At 43.5% G+C, this 12,994-nt stretch overlaps 1 protein-coding gene across 4 annotated transcripts in view; it reads right to left on the reverse strand.

Moving 5' to 3' along the window:
* nfic (nuclear factor I/C) overlaps nucleotides 1-4,400 on the reverse strand; it is a 47,689-nt gene extending 43,289 nt beyond the window's left edge. For 3 of the 4 annotated variants that reach the window (XM_083970971.1, XM_083970968.1, XM_083970969.1), the window contains exon 1: nucleotides 677-1,531. In XM_083970971.1, the coding sequence (XP_083827097.1) occupies nucleotides 677-706 (30 nt within the window). In that variant the 5' untranslated portion in view covers nucleotides 707-1,531. Of the gene's footprint in view, nucleotides 1-676; nucleotides 1,532-4,234 lie in introns of those variants that run through there. The other variant, XM_083970970.1, reaches the window with a different exon arrangement.
* Nucleotides 4,401-12,994: the final 8,594 nt, after the last annotated feature.

Genomic DNA, 12,994 nt, shown 5'->3' on the forward strand with positions numbered 1-12,994 from the left:
TATGTTGTTTGGTATGTGGCGCAGGTGTCATTGATTGTTACCATGGTTACATTGGTCTCCGGCCTGGGGGTAAGGTGTCTAATTAATGTTTTTACACTGAAATGAAACAAGTCTTTATTGTAGTGAAACAAAGTGATGTGCCTGAGACTAATCTGTGAGCAGTGGAGCGACACTACGGACCAGTCTGAAACGTCTCTGTGCACGGACACATGTGCACACACACAGCAGCAACACAAAGCATATATATTGTAGACAGTCAGTCTGATGCAAGGCTTTCAAACACTGCTCCTCTCAGCAAGTTCCAGCTAATAACTACATGTTAATTCAAGTGTCTGTTCCCCGGGCCTGCTGCAGTCAGTGTGATTCAGCTCTCCACCCCTCCACTGTGTGTGTGTACCTGCTCCTGATATCAATCTATGATTCATATCACCGCCTGTCCTGTGGTGAGCAAAGGGGGGAGCAGCTGCAGCTGAGGGGCTGTTAGAAATGTCGAAATGAAGCCATTTGTTCTCCCATGCACACACTTATTATCAAATCAACACAGTATCATGGGTAATTAGTTAACTACATGGTGGCTTCATTTCCCAGCAGGGTACAGTAGATAGACTCTTTGAGTGCAAAGTGATCGAGAGCAGAGAGAGAAGCACAGTGCAGCTTTTTTTTTTTTTTTTTTTACCTGAGACAGAGAGAGGGGAGAAAACATCATTTTGATGAGGAGGAGCTGAATCAGACCGGGCTTTGCGTTAACATAAACATCCCTGGGCTGAAGACCTTCATTTCCACAGCGTCGTCATTTTCTCTTCTCTGCAGATCGCTGCCCCGCTCTTCACCCGCTCGCGGAGCTGAGCGCGGCGGTAGCTCCGGGTTAGAGAGAAAACTCTGCTCCGTTTCTCTGAGTCTCTTCAAGAAGCCAGAGAGAGAGAGATAGAGGGAGAGAGAGAGAGAGGAGCGGGATCCGGTCGCCTCGGATGACTCCGCCGCGTTAACTCCAGAAATGATGACACGTCAGAAAAGTTGAGGCCCCGGAAAAAAGCCCCGCGGGGGGAAAAACACCGAGAAAGTTCAGAATAATCATTCTGGGGAGAATATGGCCGGAGGTGTAACGGAGCACGGGGGCTGTGTCATTTAGAGAGGGAAGGAGATGAGGGGGCGAAGAATAAAAGAGGAGGAAAAAAAACTGAAATGACGTTATGAATTCAGCCCATCCCAGACGACGGGCTTAAAGCCGCAGCAGCAACTGGCCTCATAACACACACTGCACGGTTCATCTCAGGATCAGCTGCACAGTCACCGGAGGAGCTGCTGCCCTCACCTACTGGATCTGCCCCGGTCCCAACTAACGACTGCCCCAGGGCGCAAATACCCCGAGCAGGACGGTGCGTGACAAAATGATCAATGTTCAGAGAGAAGTCAGGGAACTCAGGGACACAACACAGAGTACTAATCTTCAGGTAGATAGAGCAAACACAAGTTGGTTCATCAATGACCTACTGTGTTGTCTATCTTTATTGGAGTTTGTTTGTTTTCCCTCTTTATTTCGTGGTTCTTCTGTTGGAGCAGATCAGCCAAACTTTCCTAATATGGCAAAAGTGCGTTCATTTTGGATTTTTTTCCCCCAGTGTTTTTCAACCTTGGGGTCGGGACGATGTGGGGTCGCCTGGAATTCAAATGGGGTCGCCTGAAATGTCCAGTAATTGATAATTTTTTTTTACTGATTTTATTTTATTTATTTATTTTTAAATATGATTAAAAACACCACACACAATCCTAAACAACTGTATACTTTCACTTTCTCTAATTTAAATCGAGTTCAATAAAATGCAGCATATAAAAATAGATTTTTCTCCAACATGTCTAGGTCTTTGGTCACTAGATGCATTTTGTCAACACATAAGGAAAAAATCCTATATAATTAATGCATTTTTATAGTTGCACTGCATCTACAGTTACACATCTTTTGTTGAAAATATATCACAAAAACAGCAGCAAATCAATCTAGGTGGTCATCTGGACCAGATTTAACCTCCATTCCTCAGAGAAAACCCTGGTAAACAGAGAAAGTCACCGCAGAGAGTGGTTTCACATGTTTCAAAGACAGAACAAGGTAGTTTGTCTTTTATTCCCACAGTGTTCATGATGTGTTTGATTTCAACTTACATCTTAACCTCTCCATAATTCACCTTGAAATATTATACTTTCTCACTCACTGCTTTATTCCAAGACTAATATTCACAACTTAGGCTGGAAATAACTATTAATGTATTCCATCTTCAGTACAGGACTTGACAGGAGTATTTATACAGTGTGGCAGCGCTGAGCTGCTGCTTTTATTGAAGTGAAACATTTGAATCCATCCTCCACTACTGCTAATGTCAGATTTAACATTTCATATCTAACTAAACACTGCAAAGTGTAGAAGAGTGCACGCTTGAAATGTATTATGTATTAATACTATATTAGATGAACTATAAATACTAATATGGTAATTTGTGATAAGGGAATGTTTTATGACCACTGAGTATAAATTCCATCTCTAGCTTTTTCTGTGTGGGTGTTTACTGGTAGAAAGTAAGAGGATAAATATGGAGGCTACTGTTAGGCTACAGTTTTACAATGAAACCAGACATCACACATGTCATCTTAAAAATATGGGGAAAAAGTTTGGCCCATGTGCTTCCGGTTTGGTCTCTTGGTTATACCGTATGTACAGTCATCATAGGTATATTACATGAAAATTAGACTTGCATGATCATCCAAAAGCAGCAGAATTTACATACTGTCACACGCACACATCGAGAGCCCAATTTTATCACATCTTTGTATTGTTAGGTGTGTTCAGGAGGATTTAGTCTACTACAATTAGCATAATCAATCCCAGTCTGTTCTCAAATTTAATCTATGTCACATATTAGAGCTGATGGTGATGGAGGGGCAATAACGGTGCTCTCCCCTCTACAGTGGCATCTGTGCTGTTGTCAAGTGGCTCACTTCCCAACATGAACTCAAATCTTCCACTGAGTTGTTTCCAGCAGCAGCACTGCGGGTGCAGGAGGAGCTGGAGCTGCCTCTGCCTCCCCCAGCTGCAGCTCAGTGTGGAGACCGTAGCGGCCCTCTGCCCCAGCTGTACGCCGGGACAGGAGGCCCTCTGTCGGCCTGTCATTCTAACTCAGCCCGCTGGTTTTAACTGCGGCCATTTTCTGCTGACTAACACACACAAGCACGCACGCACGCACGCACGCTCACAAACCGGGAGAAGGAGCTTGAAGCTGAACTTCAAGTTGGCCTGCCGCCGTCCCGCGTGACGAACGGAAGGGGGCAGAGGGGCCTGCTGCTGCACGCGCTCATACAGAAACACCAAACTGATAACTTTCACCCGCCACTTCACGCGCTCATACACTCGCACCAACGCACGTTGTTGGCTTACTCACGCGCCGCCAGGGGGTCGGTAGGATAACCGCCTGCGCACGGACACATCCCGTCCTCCGGCGCGGATGCAGCGCTGCTCCAAACTCCATTAACAAACAGCTGGAGTAAACGTTCACTCGTGTTTATGACTAACACACGTATCGTCTCGCCTCTGACTTCAACTCCTCTCCTGTTTGACTCTGTTTTATAAAGTTCGGCACATATATAATTGACAAAAACTCCCCCATGTCAACAAAATATCAAGTTTTATGAAGGTTTCAAGCTGCCGGGGCTTCCGCCTTGAACCGGGCGGTTGAGGAAGACACCGACAGAGAGAGCGGTCCGAGCCACACTGAAAGTTAACATTTCCATAAAGAGCGCTGTGTGTTAACGTGTCGTGTCTGCGCCGAAATCAACGGCAGGTCTTAACCACTGAACAGCGACTTCAAACCATGTTGTTCCAGGTGTTAGTGTTTTCTAGCGTGCACCGTGAACATTTATTTTGCATATTTTTGAATGAAATTTAGCGGCAGTCTCTGTCCGCGGGGGGAAAACGTCACGTACCGGACAATAATGTCCTGACGCGTCTTCAAACTAAAAAATACGGAGAAGAAACACAGCGGAAACGGGCTCGCTGAGATTTGGACAAACGGATGTAAAGTGTCACCGCTTTCTGCTCCACTTTGAGCTGCGTAGCTGATGTTGTTCATTCAACTCCTCGCACTGCGTCTTTTTTTTTTCTTTTCTTTTTTTCAAACACGAAACAGCACACCAATAGGAAGGTACAGTCTATTACATTATTGTACCGGAACAGGTTTTTTTGTCCTACCATTTCGTAGCTGAGCCGCCACCGTTAAAGCTGATCTCAACGCCTGCCCATCTTGCCTGGTCGCTCGTTATCTTTCCGTGGGCTATTCATTTCTGTCACCGTGCGCGTGCCAGCTGGAGTAAATCCGCGGTGCTCGAGACCAGGAACGTCCCGCGTCAAGCTTCGGGCTCCACGGCAGTATCACCCCCCACCCCCCTCCTCCTCCTCCACCACCACTACCACCACCACCCCCTCCACCCCCCCGGGAGGCTGCGGCAGAAAAGACTAGTGCTACATTCACCTTCTACCTCTTCCCAGCTCCCTCTCTCCTTCTGTCTCTCTCCCACCACACCGCTGTTCACTTGTCCTGTTTCACTCTGCCACCGTCCCTTCATTCACTCTCACCACCTGCCTTCCCTCATACTTTACTACAACTTTTTGTTTTGATGTATTTTCCTACAAACTACCACATTTACTTAACCCTTGCCAGTCTGCTTGGAGATCCTCAGTGTGTTAAACAGGAGCCTTGATTTGAGGAGTCAGATGGTGATGGGTTCAGCTCTGACCCTGACCTCGATTCACTTCCTGACAAATATTTTGGGCTTCCACTGCTGCTCCTCTTCTCATCCAAATAAGTTTATTAAAGCACCACTAGCTCTGATTAGTCACTGATAACCTACATAAAGGCACCTCTGGGGGTGCTGCCTGTCACCCACATCTCATTGACCTCATAATGTGACTTTTGATCTGTGCAATTTACAGAGGTCTTAGGGTGACTACTAAAGTAGAGTCTGCCTTCAGCATCAAAGCCCATCTTTAATAGTTTGCAAACTATATAGACCAGTGGTTTCCAACCTGTGGTCCACAGCCCACTGGTGGGCCATGAAGGTATTGCAAGTGGACTTACAATGTGCCAAGCAGTAAAATCTGGGTGTGAACAAAGTAATTAAAACAAAACCTATGTCTGGACCGCCTATGGTCACCTGATTTCATAACAGCGAAGGCATTTGACATAATCACCATACTGACAACAATGACTGAGCTGTGACTTGCTGCACTATTTTTTTTTTTTGGCTTTTGCTTTGACATAGTGACAGCGGGAGAGGGAGAAATACACACAGCGAAGGGCCACAGGCCATACCCAGGCTGCCATAGAAAGAAAGTCTAAATGGCATGTGCTCCAGGCCGTGCCAAATTGGCCCATAATTTCTTGTCAAGAGTGCTGTCTGATGATACTAAAGTGACTGTGATTGTGTGCCTTTAATAATCTCTATGACTGTCAGTGGCAGAACTAGCCATCAATTGATCTGCAGGACAGGCTCATCATACATTACCCTATATGTTACTTGCTATACAGTACATTTCAGTGCAGATGAGATGCGCATGATTCACAAAATGTGGCATGAAATCTCTTTAAGTATTCTTTGAATACTTCTTTCTTTGTTGTTGAATAAACTGTAGTCATGGTCCAATGTGCTTCAAATCAGAGAGGGATTGTTAATACTCAGATCAAATAATCTCAAAGCAAATTCATAACTTTTCACTACAGTACATATCCTTTAATCAATTTACCTTGCCTCAACCACATTTTAGATGATTAGAAGAATAAGGATATGTGACACAACAAAAACTCAGAATGGCATTCAGTAAAGAGCTGACCTCCACCAAAGCCACAACAATTATACACAGATCTGTTAGATCTATTTTATTATATGGAACTGCAGCAATGTGTCTGATTTTTCTCATCAAGGTCCAAACACCCATCCATTGGCCACGCCACTTATGCTTGCATGGTTGCAGGGGAATGAGGCCAGTCCCAGGTGGCACTGGGTTTGGGTTGGAGGAGTACAGTACATCCTGGACAGGTTGCAATGACAGACTATCACATGGCTGTTAGATCTAAACAGCAAACACACACATACACCACACACAGCTGCTATACAATGGTGTCATATAGCAGTTGTGAAACCTTTAACAAAGACGTAACGCCTGCACCTTCCTCCTGCCAAATTCAACATCAGCTCTCGTATGTGCTAACTGTAGATTCATGCTAAGTGCTCAGCATAGTGTGAAAGAGTAATGGCAACTCTCCCAGGAATGAGAGTGAGACTTTCACAGTGGACAGTGGTGGTGCCAGTGAAACAGGAGCATTCATAAGTCATATCATGATCAGCGGTGGGGGGTCAGTGTTTGCTGATGGGAGGTGGTATCTGTCAGTGCAACATGTGTGACATACCATTAATAACAAAGCAGGGAGCACTCAGGGTCAGAAGATATCACTTGAACAAGAGAAGAGTCACTTCAAAGATGAGTTGTAATAACTGTTGTCTTGTAACATTTTGTATTTTACAATCACATTCCCATCAGCCCGTGTTGTGTTGTATTACCCTTAATACCCTTAAAGGTGATGAGTGAATTTTTAGCTAATGTAAACATACTAATGTGCTGATCTAACCTTGTAACCATTAACATTATCAGCATGTTCATATGGTCCCTGGTCCATGTTGGCAGTAGCTTTTAGCTCAAAGCTGCTGTGCATAGGTAAAACCTCTGTGTTTCACAGTGGACCACAGCCTGAAAACGACAGTGTAATTATTTAACACACGTGTAGTATTAATAGATAATTATTGGGTTGTTATTCTGAGAGAAATATTTAAGTACAGGGGAATAAGACAAATGGTCAGGTCTGGGAATATGAGGGTAACAAATAACTATGTTTAAAGGGATTTTGGTGTGACTTACACTGTTATTATCATCTTGATTACTGAGTATGCATTGAATAATAAAATAAGGTAGGCTACTTGTGTTTTTAAAATAATTGATAAATTCAAGAAATTACATTTTTTAAAGCAGGCACAAGCAATTTCTATGTAGCTTAAAGCAATCCGAATAAAGCACTTGAACATGCGGGGCAGCGTGTCAGTGTGGATTTTACAGACAGTGAAGTCAGCAGTCCTTTGTACTGCTGTAGTCTAAAGTGTTGCTAAAATGCCTTAGTGTGCTGTCCAACATGAAAAGAGTCCTGTATCCATTTCCTATAATAGCAGTCACATCAGGCCAACAAGCCTGGTGCAGGTCAGTTTCTACTTTTCAAATTACTGCAAGTCAGTTTTCGCAGCGTTAAACTAGCCACAAAAATGAATCTACCACTATCACTCTGTCTCATATTGAACTCAACCATCTACCTGACCCTAACAACAGCTAATAAAGGTAAATGTGTGTTAAAAATATTATCAATAATCTTAGCTGACTGTCAGACAAGCAGAGACTTTAAGTATTGAATCTATCAGCCACTGCTCCAGTCCAGCAGATGGCAGCAAAACAACAACAAAAGGCAGCTGTCACATGTGAGATGACAGGGTCGATGCCACTACAGATCCATGCTCCACGGCATTTTGACAGAAAGCAGAAAATGATGACCACGTACTTCAGGCAGTCTGTACTAAGAATCTACACTTAGCATTTATGTGAATTCAAATGTTTCAATGTTTCAATCAAATACAAGGTTTGTTTTGTTTTTGGTTCAGTTTGTGTTTGACTTAATGGTACGTTATTGTGTGTGTGTGTGTGTGTGTGTGTGTGTGTGTGTGTGTGTGTGTGTGTGTGTGTGTGTGTGTGTGTGTGTGTGTGTGTGTGTGTGTGTATCATTTCAGAGCTACACATCATCAAGGACACAAATGCTGCACATTCTTTGCAGTGTTTACTTTAATTATACTATAATGAGAGAATATGGTTCCTAACATATTTTCAGTGCTTTATCCTGATGGTTGTGTAGCTACTGTCACTGAAAAGAAAAACATACCTCAACTGGATTTACTCATGCTAGTTTTCCAAAACGGTGGTTGAAAAAAATATACATTTTTAACTCTAGGTTAGCATAGTTTTGGTTCTAAATTCTTTATACTGAAGAATAAATGTCAGTTAAGTTTGTCATGTGTACATGTATTTGGTTCCCTGTCCAAATGCTGTCCAAACTTTCCTCAGCAGTTATTCTATCAGTGTTATAGCCAAATGTATTCAGCATTAATATTGTATTTAAAGGGATAGCTCAAAATTTTGGCAAATTGGCCCAATAACGTCCCGTTATTATCTCATAGTGTGGGTGAATGTGCAGGTCACAACTTGTCCACAATAGCGTTTTGGAGTTGTTGGATTGTGTATTTGATGAGGGAAACCAAGAAATTAAAAAAATTAACCTCCGTAGTGTAGCTGCTTGCGGCTCGGCTCTGCTGTTCTAAAAATAGCTTGCGCCGACAATTAAAGGTAACGAACCTACTCCTAAAACTATAGAGATTATGACAATGGGCCAATTTGGCAAAATGTTGAACTATCCCTTTAACACAGATACATATTTCATAATTATTTTTCTTGCGTGATATAATTTCACATCATAACCACCATAACCTCTAAAATATACTAGAATTAACTTATATATTATATTAGAATTCACTGACTTTTCTCTCTTTCTTTTCTCATGTCTTGTTCCTCATGCATTGGCGCAGGTGATGTAAACGTCCCAGCACACAGACCTGTTTTCACCAGCTCTCAGGGCTGTGTGGGCTTAAACAGGCTGAGTTTGACTGACATCTCTTTTATTCTCCTCTGGTCTATAAAGTTATATAAATATTGGGTTTCTTCACATCCTGGTAGCAGATTTTGTGAAGCTCAGTTTTCTTGCAGCCTGAGGGTTCCTCGGTGTGTGGGAACTTTAAAGAAAAAAGAACTGAACTTTTGCTGGATTTATATTTTTTAAACAACAACAGTTTATATTGTAAGAAAAGAAATACAGGCATCAAGACCCAGTGGACACGGTCACCTCAGGATAGTCAACACTTGCCCTGACCTCTGACCTCACCACATAGTTCTTCTTTTACAACGTGTGGAACTAGACAGTGATATAACAGTTGGAGTATTAACCAGCAACATGCGGCAGCCTGACAGCCATGTAAGAGCAGCTCAGTTTTCATGTTAAACTGGACTCTGACTGGAACACGTACAAATAAAGAAAACCAGTTCAACCTTAACTCTTTAATATTTAAATCATAGCACATCAGACTGTTATTTTAAACAATTTGGTCTGAGTTTATTATTTGGATTAGACAGACTGAGGTTCAACCTTTTGCTGAAGATGCTGTGAGGTCTTCCTCTTATGGTCTGGCTTTTGAGCTTTTAAGCCTTTCTGATCCTTTAAGCCCACATTCAGCAACACCAGGACCCCTCAGCTGTAAAAAGTTTTACACACTACAAAAAGTTGAAGCATGACTTTGAATTAGGTATAATTGAGGCAAGACAAGTTTATTTGTATAGCCCATTTTTACAAACAGTTTGTCTCAAAGGGCTTTACACAGCATCATAACAACATCCTCTGCCCCTAGACCCTCACATCCACTGAGGAAAAACTCCCAAGAAAACCCTGAACAGCGAAAAAAAAACAGTGAGCAACAGAGGAAGCATCCCTCAACCCAGGACGGGCAGACATGAAATAGATGTTGTGTACAGACAAGAAAACAGTTTACATCATGGAACATGGAATAAATGGAGATTGTTCAGTCAAGGAAGAGCTGATGAGGTAAATCATGTTCTTCTTTTGGAAACCACCGAAGTCCCAGCACATGGTTTTCCCTTCACGAGAGCACATTAGCTGATTAATAATAAAGTATATTGGTGCTTCCCGCATTAGTGTTATCTTTACTGCCCATCACATACACATACACACACCTTACTAAATATAAGTCTACCTTCTCATAAATAATGTATGATGCTGTATTACACTGTTGGTAATAACCATCAACACTAAAACATCCACATGGAGAATCTCAGTGAAACTGCAGCATATCACTCACAGTCAAACCACATTCATTCTGCTATTGAAAGAGTTTCTGAATACAAATATCTTGGACAGTGGGTCGACGACAAAATCACCTTCAAACACCATGGGCCCTAGTTTGCTGGCGCAGCGCAGGTGGCGCAAGGTAACGCAGCCGGTCTAATGCAAGTTTCGACCAGCGCAGCCTAGCGCAAAGTCAGATTGGGAGATTTGTAGATCGCGCTGCGCTGAGATAGGCGTGGCCGCGCAGCAGGGGGAGGCGTCACAGATTCAGCTTGGTGCAGTGGAAGTTTCGTGGGAAAATGTCTCGCCGAGGTTGCGCTGAAAGCTCGCCACCTCCAACCAGGTCTAGTCTCAGCGCAGAGCGGAGCGCAGCAGGTGCAGTGGAAGTTTGGCTGACTGACCTGCAGTGCACACACGTCACCAAGACCTCACAGGCAGATCTCCACAGTTCCAGACACATTTCAATGCAATAAATATCCACAATAACCACTATTTAATGCAACTAATGGAATCAACACGTGAATTTATATCTATATAGATTGTCCCGTCACATCTGACGTCAGATCAAAGCAGAGATCAAAGGCTGTCGGCACGCATAATGGAAACTCCACCTGAATTAAGCAGGGACGAACTGGCACTGAAAAGCAGCTGTGGATGTCCCAAGCAGGACTGAGGGTGGATGATGACTGCATGTCGCTGCCGTGTTGAGATACCACTCTGCCCTTGTGATGTTCGCTTTATTTATTTATTTACTTATTAATTCATTAGCGCATCAGGCAGCCGTAATGAAAAACAAAACACAAATCTTCATCTCTCTTAGTCCACCACCACAGCCTCGGTATCAGATAGTCAGTATATAGCCGTATACTCAGCATCTCTATCACAGAAAAAAAGAGAGAAAAAAAGAGACGGACAGAGAGAGAGAGAGAGAGAGAGAGAGAGAGAGAGAGAGAGCTGATTTCATCCGTTACGCATGGTGTTTGTTTATGTTGTATTATACCTCTCATCTTGCTTACAGGGTTTGAATAAATGTGAGTTTCTTTATTAGTTTATTAGTTGTTGTTTCTTACATTGGGCACCGGTTCTCAGTGTATCAGATCAAACCTGATTAAGGATATTTGTATTATTATTAGTAAACTCATTGTTGGTCACTCTGAGCTCGGACCTCCGGGGAAACAGCTGTTTCCTCCGGGGAGAGGTTCGGCCTCTGGCGTCGCTGTCTCCTCCGTCCAGTCCAAGTATAAAATGACAAACTTGCAGCGCGCATCGCCCTCCGCGCAGTTAAAGGTGAGGAGAGGAGCTCATTTGATTGGTGAAGATCTGACTCGGCTGTGTCAAACCCACTCCACGCCTTTCTCTCCTCCTCCTGTCTCCCTCCCGCCCTCTCTCCTCCCTCTTCGCCGTTTGCGCCGGTGGGAGGGACGAGGGGAGGGTTTACGCTGGTCTAAGTCTGACTGCGCGGCCCACGAATCTTGCGAAATGGACCTGGTCCAGCCCCGTTGGCGTGGCGAAGCTGCGCTGAGCTTAGACTTCGCTCGGTCTAAGAAACTAGGGCCCCATGTATCTAATCTGGTAATTAAACTAAGACAAAAAAATAGGCTTTTTCTACTGAAACAAATCATCCTTTCCTTTTCACTGCAGGAAGAAACTTATTGAGGCAACTTTTATGTCAGTTTTAGACTATGGAGGCATCTTATACAGGCATGCATCAGCTACAGCTTTACAGCCACTTGACATCATATATCATTCAGCCCTGAGGTTTATTACTGCCGACAGCTACAACGCTCATCACTGTGACCTGTATTCCAAAGTTGGATGGCCCTCACTATTTACCAGGCCTGATCGACACTGGGTTTTATTTATTTTTTTAAAGCTCTCACTGGTCTCTTCAAATCTTATATTAACTCACTAGTATCTTTTAATGCAGGTCTCTATCGCACACTCTCAAAAGACTGGCTCACACTGCAGGTTCCCTCTGTTAAAGCAGAAGTAAGCGATCCGGTCGTTTTGGCTAATGCTGCGTTCCAGGCAGGCTTTTGAAACCGTAAGTTACAGCTTCAAGTCACGACTTACGACTTTGTAGCGTTCCAGGCAACCCGCAACTCGCGTTTCTCCGACCTGTTGCCTGTGAAAGTCACTATAACGGCCACTCGTAACTTCCGACCCATGAACGCGCACCAGATCGAACTGGTACGACTTCACAGGTCGGAAAAACACGAGTTACGGGGTTGCCTTGAACGCACCATAACTTCTTGTCAGCCGGTGGAGTTAGCAGCCCCCGCCCTCGTCATGGATCTATTGGTCCTCATCCCTACGTCACCACATTCACGCGCATCCCTTGGCTGCATACACAGCCCTTCATGCCGTTCTCTCTCCTCATTGGATAAAAACTGTAGGATACAAGAAAAGTTTTCTCCTCGGCTCAGAGCAGAGCAGAGTGACTGAGAGACCCGTGTTTCGGTCCAAACACTCTATGTAAGTGATTGCTGTCGGAAGATAGAACTATTTAAGGCTTATATTAACACAAAAATATCGCTTACTTCTGCTTTAACACTGAACTTGGAAAGACCAGCTTCTCTTACTGTGCACCTACAACCTGGAACACTCTGTAAAATCATCTGAAACTTACCTCAATTTTATCAATAGGACAATTTAAAACCATAACTACATCTTATTTTACCTCTACTGTAACTGCTCCTGCTTTTAACTACACTTATGTTTCAATTTATCCTTGTCACCTTTAACTTCCGGTATAATGTTATGCTTTTGTATGTTTCAAATGTCCTGTCTTCTGTCCTTGTTTTGTGTTTCATCTCGGCTGTATTGTAAATGAGGTTACTCCTCAATATATCTCCGAGTTTAAATAAAGGTTATGAAATGACATTCACTGGTAACAACGTAGTGCATTAGTCAGACAGTGTGCTGCTGCTGCTGCTGCTGCTGCTGCTGCT

This window comes from Trachurus trachurus (assembly GCF_905171665.1).
Source record: "Trachurus trachurus genome assembly, chromosome: 4".
Classification (NCBI taxonomy): Eukaryota; Metazoa; Chordata; class Actinopteri; order Carangiformes; family Carangidae; genus Trachurus; species Trachurus trachurus.